The sequence below is a fragment of the Notamacropus eugenii genome, chromosome 3, assembly GCF_028372415.1.
Source record: "Notamacropus eugenii isolate mMacEug1 chromosome 3, mMacEug1.pri_v2, whole genome shotgun sequence".
NCBI classification, from domain to species: Eukaryota; Metazoa; Chordata; class Mammalia; order Diprotodontia; family Macropodidae; genus Notamacropus; species Notamacropus eugenii.
The window spans coordinates 93,548,185-93,564,863 of record NC_092874.1 but is presented as its reverse complement, the minus strand read 5'-3'; the positions used below and the strand labels follow the sequence as shown (position 1 = coordinate 93,564,863).

General features: G+C 34.6%; 1 protein-coding gene across 9 annotated transcripts in view; it reads right to left on the bottom strand.

The window, feature by feature from the left end:
* KMT2C (lysine methyltransferase 2C) overlaps positions 1-16,679 on the bottom strand; it is a 285,522-nt gene that overhangs the window by 144,360 nt on the left and 124,483 nt on the right. For all 9 annotated transcript variants that reach the window (XM_072652159.1, XM_072652155.1, XM_072652152.1 and 6 more), the window contains exons 8-11: positions 14,857-15,028; positions 5,408-5,522; positions 3,040-3,212; positions 2,357-2,517 (exon numbers count right to left, since the gene is read on the bottom strand). In XM_072652159.1, the coding sequence (XP_072508260.1) occupies positions 2,357-2,517; positions 3,040-3,212; positions 5,408-5,522; positions 14,857-15,028 (621 nt within the window). The remainder of the gene's footprint in view (positions 1-2,356; positions 2,518-3,039; positions 3,213-5,407; positions 5,523-14,856; positions 15,029-16,679) is intronic.

Genomic DNA, 16,679 nt, shown 5'->3' with positions numbered 1-16,679 from the left:
GCCCAGCACACTACCTAATGTACCCCCTAGGTGCGGCAAGGAAATAGTCAAGGATGCCTTGAAGGCTATGAAATCTGGATGACTAGAAAGATAGACTCCCTCTCCTAAAACAAAAAGAAGAGCTGGTTTTAGAGAGAAAGATAATGCATTTCACTTTGGATCTCAATTTGAGGTGTCTACAGTATATTCTGTTGAAGATGTGTGACAAATGGTAATGTAGGTCTGAAGATCAGGAAAACAACTGAGACTATATATCTAAATCTAGGACTAATCTACATAGAACAATAATTAATCAAGGTAACCTGATGTCATCACCAAGGAAAGTTGTGGAAAAAAATAGAAAGCAGACTACAAAAAGGACATGGGGGACACCCAAAATAAGAAGGGATACCCAAGAATGGTGAGGTGTGTTCAAAATAATGAGAAGAAAACCAGGACAAGAACATAACAAAAAACTCTGGACTCTCATACCAAATTAGGCCAGCCAGATCTAGAATAGCAGTTTCACCCAATAACTTGTCCCAGAGCCTCACCTACCAGTCACAAAGGTCAACCAAAACTCAGCCTAAAAAATGATGGTAGCCCCTTACTCAGTTGCTACCACCTCCAAAGGTGGAAGCCTATCCATTCATTTGTTTGTTGCCAATTTCAAGACGGCCTAAGGTGGGGGGGGAGGGGGGAAGAACATGTAGGTCTCTTGGTCCTCAAGTGCTGCCCTCTGAATCCCAAGTTCACTGAACGTATCCACTTAACAAAAAGATGTTAGGTCCTAACACTTCAAGGGCCCCAAAAGGGCTGGGAGTTGAGGGGTTACTTGTTGAAGATTCAAGATACATATGATTTCTGCTTTTATTCATTTTTATTTATTTCCCACTTTTTGAAGACACCTCAAATTAATCTGCAGACTCAAAATACAATCTATCCATGCCTACTCATTTCTAGTGATTCTTCTCCATGTCCTGTCAAAAAGCCACTGTTAAGGGTCTTTTCAATATGCTGGGAACTGGAGCAGGCATAGACACCAGAGCAAAATTCAGACAATCCAGCGGTTATCTTTTACTCTCTGCATGTGACTAATCCATCGAGTTTACCAGCACATTTATTTGATGATATTCCTGACAAAATACTTCCTTACAATTAATTATTTTTAATGTGAGGCAGCAAGTTTGTTTCTAATATGTGCCTCTATTTGCTCAGTGAGTCACCTTCATTTCAAGTCTTTGGAGACTGCAATAAAGCACAAAATAGTGTGAATAGCCTGTTTACACAGATCAGTTTGAAAGGCCTGAATTATGCACTGCATCTCCTCATTATTTTTTCTTTTACCTTGGTAGTTTTGTTCTAATAACAACTCTAATAAGTTGATGATCTATAAACGACTACAGCACCAACTAGATTTAAAAAAAAAAAATTCAAACACAAACAATTTCATTTTCAAATGACATTATTTGAAATATTCACCAAGGCTCCCCACTCTCTTCTTAAAACATTCATGATTTATAGGCATGGGGCTTATAGTATATTCTACAAGTTTTCATGACATCTAACTACTGGAGCAGTTTTTTTATCACATTTTTTTTCAGCTGTCCTCCCTTATTGCCCACCTTTGCCCTGGAGTTACAAAGCTGTAAAATGTAACTACAATTGAAAAGTTTTATGAAATTCTAACTAGAATTTACCTATAATCATACTCTGTAAAAGATGTGGGCACATAATCTTCAACAACCTTCATAAGCACTCTTTTTGCTAATTCTTTTAATAAATATTTCAACTTGAGATAAACAAGGATATCAACTGATTTTCTGATCTGAAATTCACGTTATAAATGCCCTGTTGAGATATGCTGTGCCATAGTCATTAACAATGTCTACCCAATAACACAAAATGCAAAATTTAACAAAAATTATGCAATATTATTAATCATTTTGAAAGACTAGTTTCAAAATACTTTTTCTCTCAAACTACTTCTTTCATAATTAGTTCTTGATAATGAAAAATATGAATTGGGCAGAGGTTAAACAAGATTTTAACCCCTAGATGGAGAGAATCACCAACATAAATGAATTTATCTATAGACTCACCAACAAAGAACTTAAATGAACTATCAATACATGAGTCCTATTAAAGAATTAGAAGGGCAGTATTGCTGCTCAAAGACGTTAAAAATAATGACTTATGTTATCTAAAATTAGATTAAATAGAACAAAAACTTCAAGGTAGATAACTTTCATCTTTCTTTGTTCACAACATCACAGGAAGAAAGTCACACTGTGTACTACTGAAATTTATCTATTGATTTTCCTAAAAGATGCCATTATGAATTGGTTTCATATGAAGAAAAACAGTCAAGTTTTACCTGTACCAGGCTGGGGAACTGGTTCAGAAGTATCCATTTCTTCACAAGGTTGTACCGGATCTATATCTCCTAAATGTTTACAATCCATGCACACATACTCTTCTTTTAACTGTGAATCTAATTCAGTATCTCCTGCTTTGTCACATTCTATGTGTATCCATCTGGAGTAATTAACATTAAAAATATTTCAGTAAAATTATGCAAATTAAAAGTCTAGTAAAAATTCAACACATAAATGCAAGAAGAGCACCAAGTAAAAATGAGGAAAGCAATAGCATGAATATTTCAACCAAAAAGGGACATGCTGAGGGAATAGAAATCAAAAAAAAGCATCATTTATCTTTGATTGAAAAGTGTCATTGCTGATGACATTATGCTATTCTATTCATCTTCTTTTCTCAATTTGCCTCAATTCCTTTTATTTCCTTTTTCTTCTTTTCTAGTTCATATTCTTCTTCTTCTCCTTTTATATAATTTTCCTTTCTTTAGAAGCTGCCAGTAGCACTCATGTTACTTAAGCCTGGCAATTATCAGACATAAAAAGATTGTGGGTCTCTAACTCTGACAGTATCATTCTTCCTTTACAGAAGGATCTGGGGACACAATGGATAAAGGAGGGTAGAGATGGACATCCTCAAAAATCATTATGTCTGACTCATTTCAAACAATAAATTATCTCTTACCTTTTACACATGTGACAGTGCAACATGTCTTTCTGCAAATCTGGTTGGTAGCACTTTCCACAGAAAGGGCAGGCCAGATTATCTTGAGGTTGATAACAACTGTCACATACTAGGCAATTGTGGTGCCATTGAGAGCTGGTTCGAGTGCCACATTCTGCACATATTCTACAATTCTAAAGATCATAAAGTAAACAAAAATGCAGATATATATATTGAAATGAAAAATGTTATATTTATGGGCAACAGGGTAGGACTTTACTTCAACCATTATAAATTGAAAGAAATGTTTACAAGTGGAAAAAAGTTTCATTTAGTATTTGTAGTTAATTTAAACAATAAATACTACTAGAAAAAATAACTTGATTACACAATTATAAATTTAAAATGAAAAATCACAACTACTTAAGCTGTGTTCTCTAAGCAAGAGATTAAGTTTCACTTTTTACTAATAATGAAGATAAAATAAAAAGATTTCCACTTCCTCAAGTATAGGACTAACTCTTACTCTCTGAAGAAATCAATTTCTATGATGAATAATCACCATAAAGTCATCACGCTGTACATAGCAATATTTACAACATTTTTAAAGCCACAAAGATAGCTACACTACACTTAACGAAAGGTTTAGCATTTCGAGTTATGTGACAATCATCACCATCATAAGAATGGCATCCAAAAAAAGTCAAAATGTAAATGTTTTGTTCTTTGAAGCACAGTTACAGCTTTTTTAAGCAGTGTCAAAAGATACTTTAGCATTCTCCAGTAATTATAAAATGAGTTAGTCAAAAAAACAAAAAAAGGTTTTCTTCCCCCCAGTGTGGAGTTTCATATCACTAAGAGACCACTGAGAAAATTCTAAGAGGGTGGTTGATAGCACAATCTGAATAATCATTTGTTCATAGAAGATATTCATACACACAGCAGATGCTCATACATATCTACACGTATTAACTATCCACCATCACCATTTTTCTCAGTATTTAAGCAACGACAGAGGTAGACATTGGAATGACCTGCTACCAACACAAAAAACATCACCTTCAAGAAATAGAATTGTAAATTGTTAATCTCCTTTACATTTCTAAAACCCAAGTCCCATAAGTCTATTTTAGTTCTTCTTCTCTTCCACACCAAAAAAAAAAAAAGTCAAGGGTCAGCCCATGAATAGATCTGATCCTTAAAAATAAACAAACTGGGTCACGCTAGATGTGAAAAGAGTTGGGCCCTAAAAGAACTCATAAGTCTCTTATACATCTCAGATACTTCACAGAAAAGTTAGATTCTCCTCTACTAGACTGTAAACTTATTGAGAATAAGAACTTAGCAGCTTATCTTTTTTCCTACTCTCCCCCAGTACCTTATTAAGTCAAGGAATATATGTTTAGTGAATGGATTTGAGTAAAATTCAAGTTGACTCAAGAAACTGATTTTCTAATCTTGGCATTGCTAATGACTTTTCCTGTGACCATAGGCAAGTCAATTAATATCTCTATCCTTCAATTTCCTCCATGGAAAAATAAAGAAACTCTGAATCTGAACTGTAAGGATCCAAACAGTCCTAAAATTCTGATATTCTTTCCAAAAAAGTGTTTAATTCAATCACAGACTACAAACTGTTTTACACGTTAGTATTCTACTTTGAAAATTCAGTAACAGTACACACTGTCATTGACACCTGAAAAAATTATTTGCTCGGATTTTTTGTGCGTATTTGATGTCAGTGGAAAATGTCAAAAGCTTTAGCATTACTGACTATTTTTTAGTATCTATTTTCAGCATTTTGTTGATAAATACCAAAAAATACATTCTATCTTTAAAAATTACATAAGTGTACAAAAAACTTGCAAAATAAATCTGTTTTTTTTTTTTATACATAAGATAGGAAAGAAACCCTGTCCCATACTGAGGAAACTCCTAGACTGCAGAGTTCAGAATGAAAATTTCTACTAAAGAATGTTGGTAGAAAGTATTAAAAAAAGCCAGTTCAGGAAAGGAGGAGACCATTAGAAAATGAAACAAATAGAGAAACTAAGCTGTTGAATATCCAGGAAAGATCTAAAATCAAAGGAATTTTAATCAAATATTACAGAAGAAAAAGAGGGCTAAAAAGGACTAATAGGTAAAACATTCAAAAGGAGAATCAGGGGTAAATTTATAAGCAGAAAGGTATGATTTATATGGTGTTATCTAAAATATGGACTTTACATATTAGAAAATTCAAACTTTAATTTTTGGGAGCAATAGGAATTTTAAGATTTGGTTAGAATACAGGTTTTTTTATTTCAAATTTAATTCACAAATGAACTTTTTTTGTCTTCAAGATAGAAGAGACCAACAAAAATTTATTTAAATAAAAAACATAACCTACTTTGCATTTCCAGCCATTTGTTGGTACTGAATCCATAACAGGTTGAAGACAAAAAGTGTGATACCCTTTGTCGCATGTATCACATACCAGCATCTTGCTATCTTCTCCAGAGTGCCTATAAAAATAAGTTAGCACTAATGATACAAAACAACATTAGAAGTTTTTAGTAAAGTAATAAAGTAATAAGAAAAGAATATATTTTCTGTTAAGATGTATTCCTGTTTCTAAATTAATAATTCATCTCATACAGGATATGCATTACTTTTGTTTCTAGCTTCTATTTCTGCAGTAATGAAGAAAAATGAGTAAAGCCATTGGGAAAGAACCTGTTGCGCTCCATCCCCCTCAGAAGCATTGTCTTCCTCTATTCCATGTCATACATCTATACCCACATCTCTAACCACCTGATTTCAGAAATTCATCACTTCTATAATTTTCACCTGATAATTGTCATAGGTTTCAGTCCTTCAAATATATCTTCTATACAAATGCCTATATAATTGTACTAAAACACATATATCAGAACTCTCACTCCATGGCTCAAAAAAATCTTCAATGGCTTCCCCTAACCACAATGATAAAATACAAATGTGAATGAAATTTAAAGTCATTAACAATGAGATTTTACCTTCCCTTTCCAGGGACACTGAACTTTATTTCTCTTAATATTCTCTAAATTCTAACCAAAAGAAACTACTTGCTGTTCTGAGGAACAATACATTTTATATATTCTCTCTGTTCCTTAATACTTGGCTTCTGTCTTTCTGTTATCAGAAAAGTTAATCTTTCCTCTCCCCCCAAAAAAATAATTACCTATGCTTTTACTGTACAAGTCATAACTCTGGGAGATGGACCTTTCTTGACAATAAGGACTGTAGTTTATTTTCTTCATAGTCCCAGGGCTAAGTACAGTACATATATAAATCGGGTTATAATAAATATTTAGCTAAATTGCATCACTGTCTTCCTGATTGTTCTCCTCACCCATTCAATAAAATCAGGAAAGGGCCTAGTATTTATACAAAGGATAAGTCTGCTTTGAATAAAATTTATTCCTATTAATATATTAATTTTTCTATCCTTATCATTTTAAATCTTATCTTTCAATACTGAAAGAAAAGGTCTGTCCTCACTTCAAAGAATGTTAGCTATCAATTAAGTAGAAAAGAATTCAACAGAGCAGTAAAGAAAACCTTTCCAATATACTTTAATACATTAATGGATAACTATATAAGTAAATGTGTTTTACTTATTTTTAAGGTGTTGTGGGTAGGAAGGCACAAGTCAGGTTGTTCCTCCTCAGACCTTAACCATACTCTTGGGGGGTGGGAAATGAGGATCAGCCCCATCACAAACAGCTGAAAGGCTATTTCCTGGTAATTTCTGATTATGGCTGGTTACAATCTCAGGGAATTAGTGACATCTTTGCTGCAGACTACCTTGCCTGCGTCTGGTTAATCGTTTGTTCTTATCCATTCCCTTTTTCAGAAGGAAGGACAAACACAATCTGTGAGTGAGTAGCGGCTCCTCTCCTCCTCCTCTTTCTCCTCTGGTGTTCTACCCAGGGGAAGGTAACCTCCATACCCAAAAGATACCTTTTTTCCTCTGGGTTTACTGGCTTAAACCAAATTCACTCAGGAGCTCATACACTGGACAAGCGCCCACCCACCTAGCACAGAGTGATTGAAATTACTAAATAGTAATTGTTTCTCTTTTACCCAGGAACCCTGAGGGTCTTCCCCTCCCAGGTTTTTTCTTTTTTTTGTTAGCTTTGTTTTGTTTTCTGGATTAAAGGGGCCAGCCCTGGAGTAATTACTTAAACATGCCTATTCATTGAATGGGTATATCTCACTAGGGGTAGTTAGGTGGTGCAGTGGATAGAGGACCAGTGCAGGAGTCAAGAGGACCTGAGTTCAAAATCTCACCTCAGACACTTGACACTCAATTGCTATGTGACCTTGGGCAAGTCACTTAACCCCAATTGCCTCATCCTGGGTCATCTCCAGTCATCCTGATGAATATCCGGTCACTGGATTCAGATGGCTCTGGAGGAGATGTGAGGCTGGTGACCTGCACAGCCCTCTCACTCAAAACAAAGTCAAGTACAAGTCATGTCATCATTTCTCTGATGGTATGCTCTTCCTTGGCAAAGAAGGATGAATACACATATCTCACTCAAAGTGAGAATGTGATTAAGACCTCAGCCTGAAAGGGCTAGGGTCTCACACTGCATCCTGGGCCATCTCCAGTCATCTTGATGAATATAAGGCCATTGGACCCAGATGGCTCAGGAGAAGAAAGTGAGGTTGGTGAACTTGCATAGCCCTCCCTCACTCAAATCAAAGTCAACTGCAAGTCATGTCATCATCTTGAATGTCATGGTCCTCTTTAAGAACAAAGGACAAACCCAACAACTCAAAACTTCTATCCTATCATGTTGACTCTCAGATACAAGAAAATCAAAGAGACTACCTTCCCAGATGCAAAAAAGAGTTAAGGTATGACCTTCCCTCTGGTCATATACCTTCAATCTCCAACTCTATTCTCTTCATCTCCTATCACTCAGACATCTTCTGTCACTACCTTCTAACTCATCCTTGTGCCACATAAGGAGACAGCCCAAATCCCTGCCAAAGGAAAGCCCTGCTTACACAATGCCTTCCTATGTCCTCCAAAAGACTGCCTCATTTGTCCACTCTGCTCTCTTCTATCTTGTTTCTATTACTAGGCCTTCTCTATTGTCTATAAATCCTTTATCTTCTCCATTACTCGAAACTACCATTTTAAGTCTCTTCTTACCTTTGCCAAAAAATTCCTTGAGGAGTTTTTAAAAAGCTGCCTCCACTTCCTCTCCCATGGTGGTCTTTTTAACTCCTTAAAATCTAGTTTCCAATTTTATCACTCCACCCAATCTACTCTCTTCAAAGTTACCAGTGGTCTCCTAACTGCCAAATCCAACGGCAATTTCTCAATTCTCACTCTTCTTCATCTCTCTGCAGGGTTTGACAACATAGACCCAGGTGCTAAACTTCATCAACTTCTATGATCTAGTCTGCTATTTCACCTCAGGGATAATTAGACTCTCTATCTCATTATGAGCCAATTCTATGACCAAAAATTGAGATATCATAAGCTACTACATGATCAATTACCTGTAATCATATGATCTCCAAATCATCTACACATTCATCCCTCGTTTTGTTCCTCAACTTTCCAGCCAAATGCTGTATCACCAGATGCCTCTTGGAGCATTTTCAAAATAAAAATTTATTACCTTTTCTCTCAAAGCAGCCCTTCCTTCTAACTTGTGTTTCTGAAGGGCATCACTATTCTTCCATCAACTGAGATTTGCAACCTTGAAAACATTAACTCTTCACATGCTCTTCATTCTACCTATATCTAGTTAGTTGATTCTATCTCCACATCTCATTTCCAACCCACTGTCTTCCATAAAACTGCACTACTTGAGATCATTATTCCATGTCACTTGAACTATTTAAAAAGCCTCATAATTGTTTTCTATGTCTTATTTCTATGCTCTCTAAACAATCCTCCATGCATCTGCTCAATGCTATTCCTGTAAAACAGATCTGACCACATGTTGCTACCATGTTCAAAAGATTCCAGTGGCTTCCTAATGTCTCCAAGATAAAATTAAAAACTCCTCTATTTGTAGAATAAAGACCTTGACCATTGCTGATCCACAACTATTACATATTACTTGTCTCTCATGCTTTTCTACAATTCAGTCAAACTGCCCAGATTGTTTTTCCTCCCTCACAGCATGCTGTCCCTAGCTCCATGCCTTTAAACAGAATATTTCCTGGAGCTAGAAAATACTTCCTCACCACGGCAAGTTTAAAACCCTGCCTTTCCTCAAAGCTCAATGGAAATACCATTTCCTTCATAAGACCTTTCCTAATCCCCTAACTATAAGTGTCTGCTCACCACCATCAGAATTATTTTTATGCTTACTGGACACATTCTCTCTCCTCTCTCTCTCTCTCTCTCTCTCTCTCTCTCTCTCTCTCTCTCTCTCTCACAATACAACTTCTAAAGCTTGCTGCCTTTGTGACTTTGTGACAAGTCATGTAGCCTCACTCTCTGTAACCAAGATGGGTTTAATATACATGAACCTATGACATAGGACACTCAAGTTCAAATAAATCAATTACAAACAAAAGTATAGGAGAATCATCCACATACCATATATCCAAAAGCCATGTAAAGTACATGTTACTATGGCTAAATTTCTTTTCATAGATTAGGTGGAATATTAATTCAAAACTTTTTGATTCCAACGTAATAAAACTACATCATGTTGCCTCTCAGTATAAAATTGAGATCTGCACTACTTCTGATGGATAGAGGCAAATCTCTAACTAGTGGCACTAACAAAGTAAAACTACAGTAGAAACAAACAAACCCAAAACTATGCAACTCACTGGCTATGTTTAGGGCTGCAATCAGAAAACACAACAAAGAATTCTGGGATTGAGGCACAAATACTTGGAACTGGATACTTTTCTACTGCAAAAACTCTGAGAGGATATAGTTCTCTAAAATTAGATACCTATGGCCATGAGTTTTCTGAGGCACGGAGGCCAAAAGCACAACTTTCCCCTTAGTAATTTGCCACTATTCTGTTTATAACTTTTTCATCAGCTTGCTATTTGAAACTGGAGACACAAAGAATGTAATCTTTACTCCTCAATGAAGTGAGGAGCAAACAAAGATATAAGGGCAGGGCTAAGACCAACCTCAACAGAGTTTTGTTTCTTCTAAATTGAAACTCACATAATACTTTTGTAAAACCTTCCGTATACCAAAAAATATTGTTTCCCACATCAAATTTTCTTAGACCAGTCTATCTACATCTAATCCAATTCAAAAAACTCCTTTATCTCCTACTATGTGTAGGACATTGCACTAGACAGAAGATACAAAGATAATATGAAAGTCTCTTTTACTATGAATATTCCCTCCTATATAAATAATCTATGTATATTATATATTACCTCCAATCTCATCTTCAAGTAGAATTCTCTTTAAGGGCAGTAACTATTCTTGCCTCTTGGAATCACTAGTATACAGAACAATATGTTGCCCAAAGGTACTTAATATGGTTCCTTGTACAGCTGCTCAATAAAATTACAGATTTAGAGCCTTACAGAACTTTTCAAGGCCTTCTTCATTTTAACAGATGAGGAAATTGAGACACAGATGATTTAAGTTGACTTACAAAGAGTCACACAACTAGAATGTGTCTGAGGTAGTATTTGAATTCACAATTCCCTAATTTCAGGGTGTACCACACTATCTCAAGAAAGAAAGAAACATATGATATCTACTGATTCAATATTACAACTTAAGCTAAGCCAGCCCCATAATCCAAGCATCTTTCCTCTCCAGTTTTTCAAAGCCTAGATTCATGAGATCATGGATGAAGCGCTGAGACAAGTCTATAAGGTTTCCTTAGGTTAGAGATTTAGGTATTTTCAGTAGACTTTCAGGACCGCTTTCTAGTCTGCCCAATTTTTCCCCTTGCTTATTACTAAAGGGATAGGAATAAAGTTAGGAGTCATAAATATTGTTTTTTAATCCCATCTCAAGTAGGGCTTTAACGTTAAGAGGCAGCTGAATAAATACCCTTATGCTGCAAATATTAAAAAATCTGCTGCACATTCACTGGCTAAACTTGTCCAAGTTAGACATTCATTTCAGTTCACATACAAACATCCTTACAGAAGACACAGGGTTGAGTAGGTGAGGAAAAAAGTAGAGGAGTAGAGATAATATGGAGAGGAAAATGACTTAAAAAAAGAATAGTTTAACTGGATTATTTTTTGGACAGATTTAAAGGACACAAAAATTTTGATACAGGAACCACAGCTGCTAGAAAGATGCTATAATAGGATCTTGAGATCAACAAAATGGCGCTTTTATTTCACTAATAAACTCCTTAAGAACAGGAAATTTTTATCACTGGAGGAAACCAAGAAATTTTCTGATAATTTGTTATCCCAAATATACTAGGACAGAAATAAGCTGAAAGCAATATTACTCCAGATCAGAGATGTGAAACATAGCTCACAGGCCACATGTGGCCCATAACTCCCCTGAGCAGAGCTCAAATTGGATTAAATCTTAAGTGCAAAATATCTGACAAAATAAGTAAAAATATTAAAAAAATATAACTATTACATTTTTTAAAGTCAGGCAATACTGAGCCATAAAGGAATCTTACATATGGAGTACTAGTTCTGTTTTGAGTTTGACACAATTGGTCTAGATATTTATTATCATAAATTGTTAAACTGGTTTTCTGCTAAGAAATATTCTTCTGTGAATTTTGCCCAAAATGAGTCTATTTCCCAGGGATGATCACAACTGGATAACATAAGCATATAAAGTTAAACCAGGATATACCAGTATAAAGGGACAAAAACTAAAAACATTACTGAACATCAGCTAAAGGAAAACAGAATTGTTAAGTCAGTCCATATAGTGAAAACATAGATTTATATTCAAACTTGCTATAAAAAAATAGTGTGGTAGAGTTAAAAGACAAATAATTATTGCATCCAAGGGACTAGGTTAAAATTCTGCTTGTACAACCATCTACAATCCTTGTGCAATCACTTAATATTTCTGGGCTTCATTTTCTTCAAAACCTATAAAATGATGGGATTAAACTAAATGACATTAAAGGTTTCTCCAAGGTCTAGAGATATATGACTGAACTAAGCCATGTCTCAATTAGACATGCTTATCCACATCAGGATGTTAAGGCTTGTTGAATCAATTACCAATGAGAAAAGCAGAGAAGCAGTGTAAAACAGTGAAAATTATATCATTCATATGAAATACAAATGACTATCATTACATTATATACTATATATACTAAATATACTAAATAATAACAATGAAAGCACATACTGAACTGGTATTTGAAAGTAATGAAGTCAGATTGCAGCATAACGTTCTATACTCTCTGACCATTCTAATGATGAACACAATTCTGTCCAGAGAGAAAAAGGTTAGTACTACAGACGGTAAGTGTCCTAACAAGTATTCTTTGCCTTTTCTTTGTATCCCCAACACTTAGCACAGTGAGTGGCACAAAACAGTGCTTAATAAATGTTTCCTCACTGACTCTGGCTTCTCCAGTAACAGATCCTTAAAAAACAAAGTATCACTGAAAATTAGACATAAAAATTAGCATGGGTCACTTAAAATCATCTCCATGTTTAGACCCTGAAAGGTAAATATGAAAATTTACCAAGTCACTGTCTAGGTCACTATCATTGTAGACACAGAAGGACACACTGTCTTTTCCTTGATGAGTATCATATTCCTCAGTTTAAAGCTTTAAAAAAAAAAAAAAAAAAAAAAAAAAAGAACATAACAATTAAGGAGAACCCAACCAACTGGATTCTTAGATTTATCAGTACACAAACTTAAGGTAAAACAAAAAGGTCTATCAAAAAAAGGCGAACAAAATAAGATTTGGGATCATTTGGCACACCATACTCCGTGTCACTGCTTGAATGTAAGAAGGGCTATGAAGAGGAGAGTTAACTTCTTTCTTCTCTCTATGCTCATGTATCAAAAGTTCTCCATCGATACCCACATTAAATTAGCTAGACAGAATCACCCTTACTCACATGATGTCACATAGTATAGTTAATACGATGCGTTCTAATGAGGCTGCTAGGTGTTTCAGGTTAAATTCAACAAACTGAGTACCTACTAATCCCTAATGCAGTGATACAGTTTGTAAAGGACTCATTTAATTCCAACATTGAGAATGTGTAGTATGGTCTTGCCTCTAAAAAATACTGGCTATAAGATCCTAGACAAGCTACTTAGCCTCTCAGTGATAAAGGAAACTCTATACAACAATAAGGAGCAAAGATGGGGCCCAATCTATATATAAGTGCAGCTGTCAGTCCTCAGTTATTCTCACAAAAAAAGTTGAGATTGTGTACAAACTGTAATTTTATTAATGTATCCAACTTCCAATGAAATCAAGCACCTACTCTAAAACTAGCACCCTTACAGAGAGGCATTTTATAAATGGTTGAACTAAGACTTAGATATAAAAGGGATTTGTCCAGGGTCTTATGCTATGCTTGAATGCTACCAGCACTCAAGCTTAGGTCTTCTTAATTTGAAGTCAAGTACTCTACATGTTATACCACACTACTTTTCTAGAGAAAGGAAGAGATAACTAAACTTGAATGAAATCTATATTTCAAAGGACCATTGTGAGAAATGCCCTTTGTAAATGGGGAGGGGGGAGAGGGAAAGGGGGGGGGGGGGGGGGGGGAAGAGGTCATTACCTAACAAGGTTATCCAAGAGAATCATTTAAAAATATCTGTCTAAATTCTTATATATCTGTTAGAAATCACATAACAGAAAAAAAAGCTGTCATGTTGTATATACAACATGTCATCAGTAAACTTTCAGAGCAATAAATATTTTAAATTATATAAATCAAAATTTTTTTTAAGGATTTAGGGATACTATTTCACAATAACAAAATTCATTCTTATAAGATTCAGTAAGCCTACAACTACTCAAGTAAAAAGAACTAGGGAAAATTTTCGCGTACTTGGTAATTTATCAGGTGAATGGTTTCGTTAAACTGTCTTCAAGAGTGCTTTAGTAACTGATATTTTCAGGAACAGCTAGGGAAAGAGAAACTAATCATGGAAAAATAGTAAAATATTCTCACTATATGCTATTTAGAAACAGATTTCCTAAAAACATAAATAAAAAGTTTTGTAGCATAAGAAGGAAATGTGACATAGTAGAAAAATAAGTAACCTTAGAGAAAGGTGGTCCTTAGTTCAAGTTCTGCCTTTAACACATACTGACTTGGAGCAGGTAACTAAATCTCTCAGTATAATGGATAGCTCTTTAAGACTAAGTTGCGGAATAAATCCTACTGTGAGCCATATCCCCCCTCCTCTTAACTCTCTTGAAAAATAACACAATTGATTCTCTACCCCAATTCTGACATCAACTTTTAACTTTTTTTCTATTAAAGTAATAATTTAGGATCATCACAAAATAAATTCTTGCTCAAAAATTATCACTAATTTTACTGTTTACTCATATTGAAAATTATGTCCAAGTCAAGAAGAGCCCTTAGCCTGAAAAGCAAACCGAACAAGTAACACTGATTTTGTTTCAAATGTTATTACAATGTGACCTTAAGCACTGCAATCACTTTTCAAACCATGAAACTGAAGATAAATGTTCCTCTTTAAAAATGTATCTACTCATGCAGAATGGCATTTTGTTAGTGATCCACATTTCCATAAAGCTTAATTTCTTATAATGAGGAAAATAACTCCTTGACATTCCATGACTTCTCAACATATTCAACAGGAAATTCTTGCACCTAATCAATGGTAAGTTAGTTAAAATTTCTACTTACTTGCAGTTCTGGCACACTTTGCAGTCAGGACATTGCCAACCAGCTCTTTTTAACGCTGTGACTGCTATGTCCAAGCACATTCCATGGTAATGCTGGCCACAAGTAGTACAAAAGAATTGATCTCCAAGGTCTCCAGGACTGTCACACACTGAACAGTTTGCTTCTTCTTTTGCTGTAATATAACAATAAGGAAGTTGGCTTTATGACAATATGGTATTTCTCATAGTGACACAGGATTACTCAAATGTGATATACACCTATGAATATTTATAAGATTCCTATTTCTAATTCTGTTACTATGGTTTTATTTTTTCCATTTTGGAAGTTTATTTGGATCTTCAAATGCCAAATTCTCTCCCAATTCCCCCCAAAGAAACAATTTTTTTTAAATTTCACACTCTCTCTCTCAGACACTCACATAACACACAATTTATTCCCACATTTGAGCAATGGGAAGAGGGGTAGGAGAAGTGGTTTTTCAGTTGACTCTTTAACATTCTCTGAGCAAACCACCACATCATCTCCTTAAAAAAATAGTTTTTGTTTCTTCCTTTCCTATGACTGTTATTCATTTACTTTTCTTCATTGCTATAGCATCATTTCAAGAACAATATTAAATAGTAATGGTGATATTGGACATCTGTTTTAACTTTTAGTCTTCTCAGAAAGGATCCTAGCTTGTCACAATTAAAAATAATGCTGATTCTTGGTTTTAGATAAATAATCCTTAATATTTTAAGGAAATTTAAATTTGCTTCTATATCTTCTGCTGTGTTATTTTTTTTTAACAAGGAGTAAGTGCTATACTGTGTTATGATATTTTTCTACATATATTAAAATAATTACATTATTCATCATATTTATTAGTGTTTTGGTCAATTAAGCTTACAGATTATTTTATATATAACAGTCCCTATATTCTTGATACAAACCTAACCTTGTCACAGTATATGATCTTTCTCATATGTTGCTGTCATCTCCTAATACTTGACATATAAGCAGAGAAATCAGCTTATAGTTCTCTATCTCGTTTCAAATCCACTCCACTAAAGGATAAGGGGGGAGTGGAAGGGGGAGGGGGGAGGGAACAGGAGAGGAGAGATATTGATTTTGTAGGGCTCTTTTCCCTTTACCTCTCCTCCCCACCAACCACACCACAGGTTATATAGACTACGGAAATTAATTATTCTTTAAATTTGTAGCAAAATTGACTTGTAAATCCATGTAGTCCTGAGTTTCATTTTTCACTTGGAGTTTGTTCAATTCCTCCCACCACCACCCATCCCACCAAGAGAGAGTAATTGAAATATCTTATTTCCTATAAATGGCAATCTGAGCAATTTATAGTTTTGTAAATATTCATCAATAATATTTAAACACTTCTGGCATTTAGTATTGGCCTTAGTTGGGAAAATAAGTCCAAATAATGGCTTTTATTTATTCTTCATTTGGATACTGGTAATTTTGTGGGGCTTTTAAAAATATAATTGGCTAAAAGTTTACATAGGGGGAGGGAGCTACTAGTAAAACCAGTTCATGGTTTTTTTTAATCAGGTATTTTGTTTTTCCTTTGAAGTTTATCTCCTCTTTAAGATTTTATATTATCTCCTCTTTAGGATTTATATTTGTTGTTTAATTGGTTAGGTAAATTAACTTGTTGATTTTCTAGGTTGTTTTTTTAGTTGTGTATCCCACAGACATTTTAGAGAAATTTTCTGCTTTACTTTTACTGCTTTAACTGTATTCCATAAATGTTAGAGTATTAAAAAATTATAGTTATTACTGTCATGATCTGTAATGAAATTATCTATTATTTCTACAAT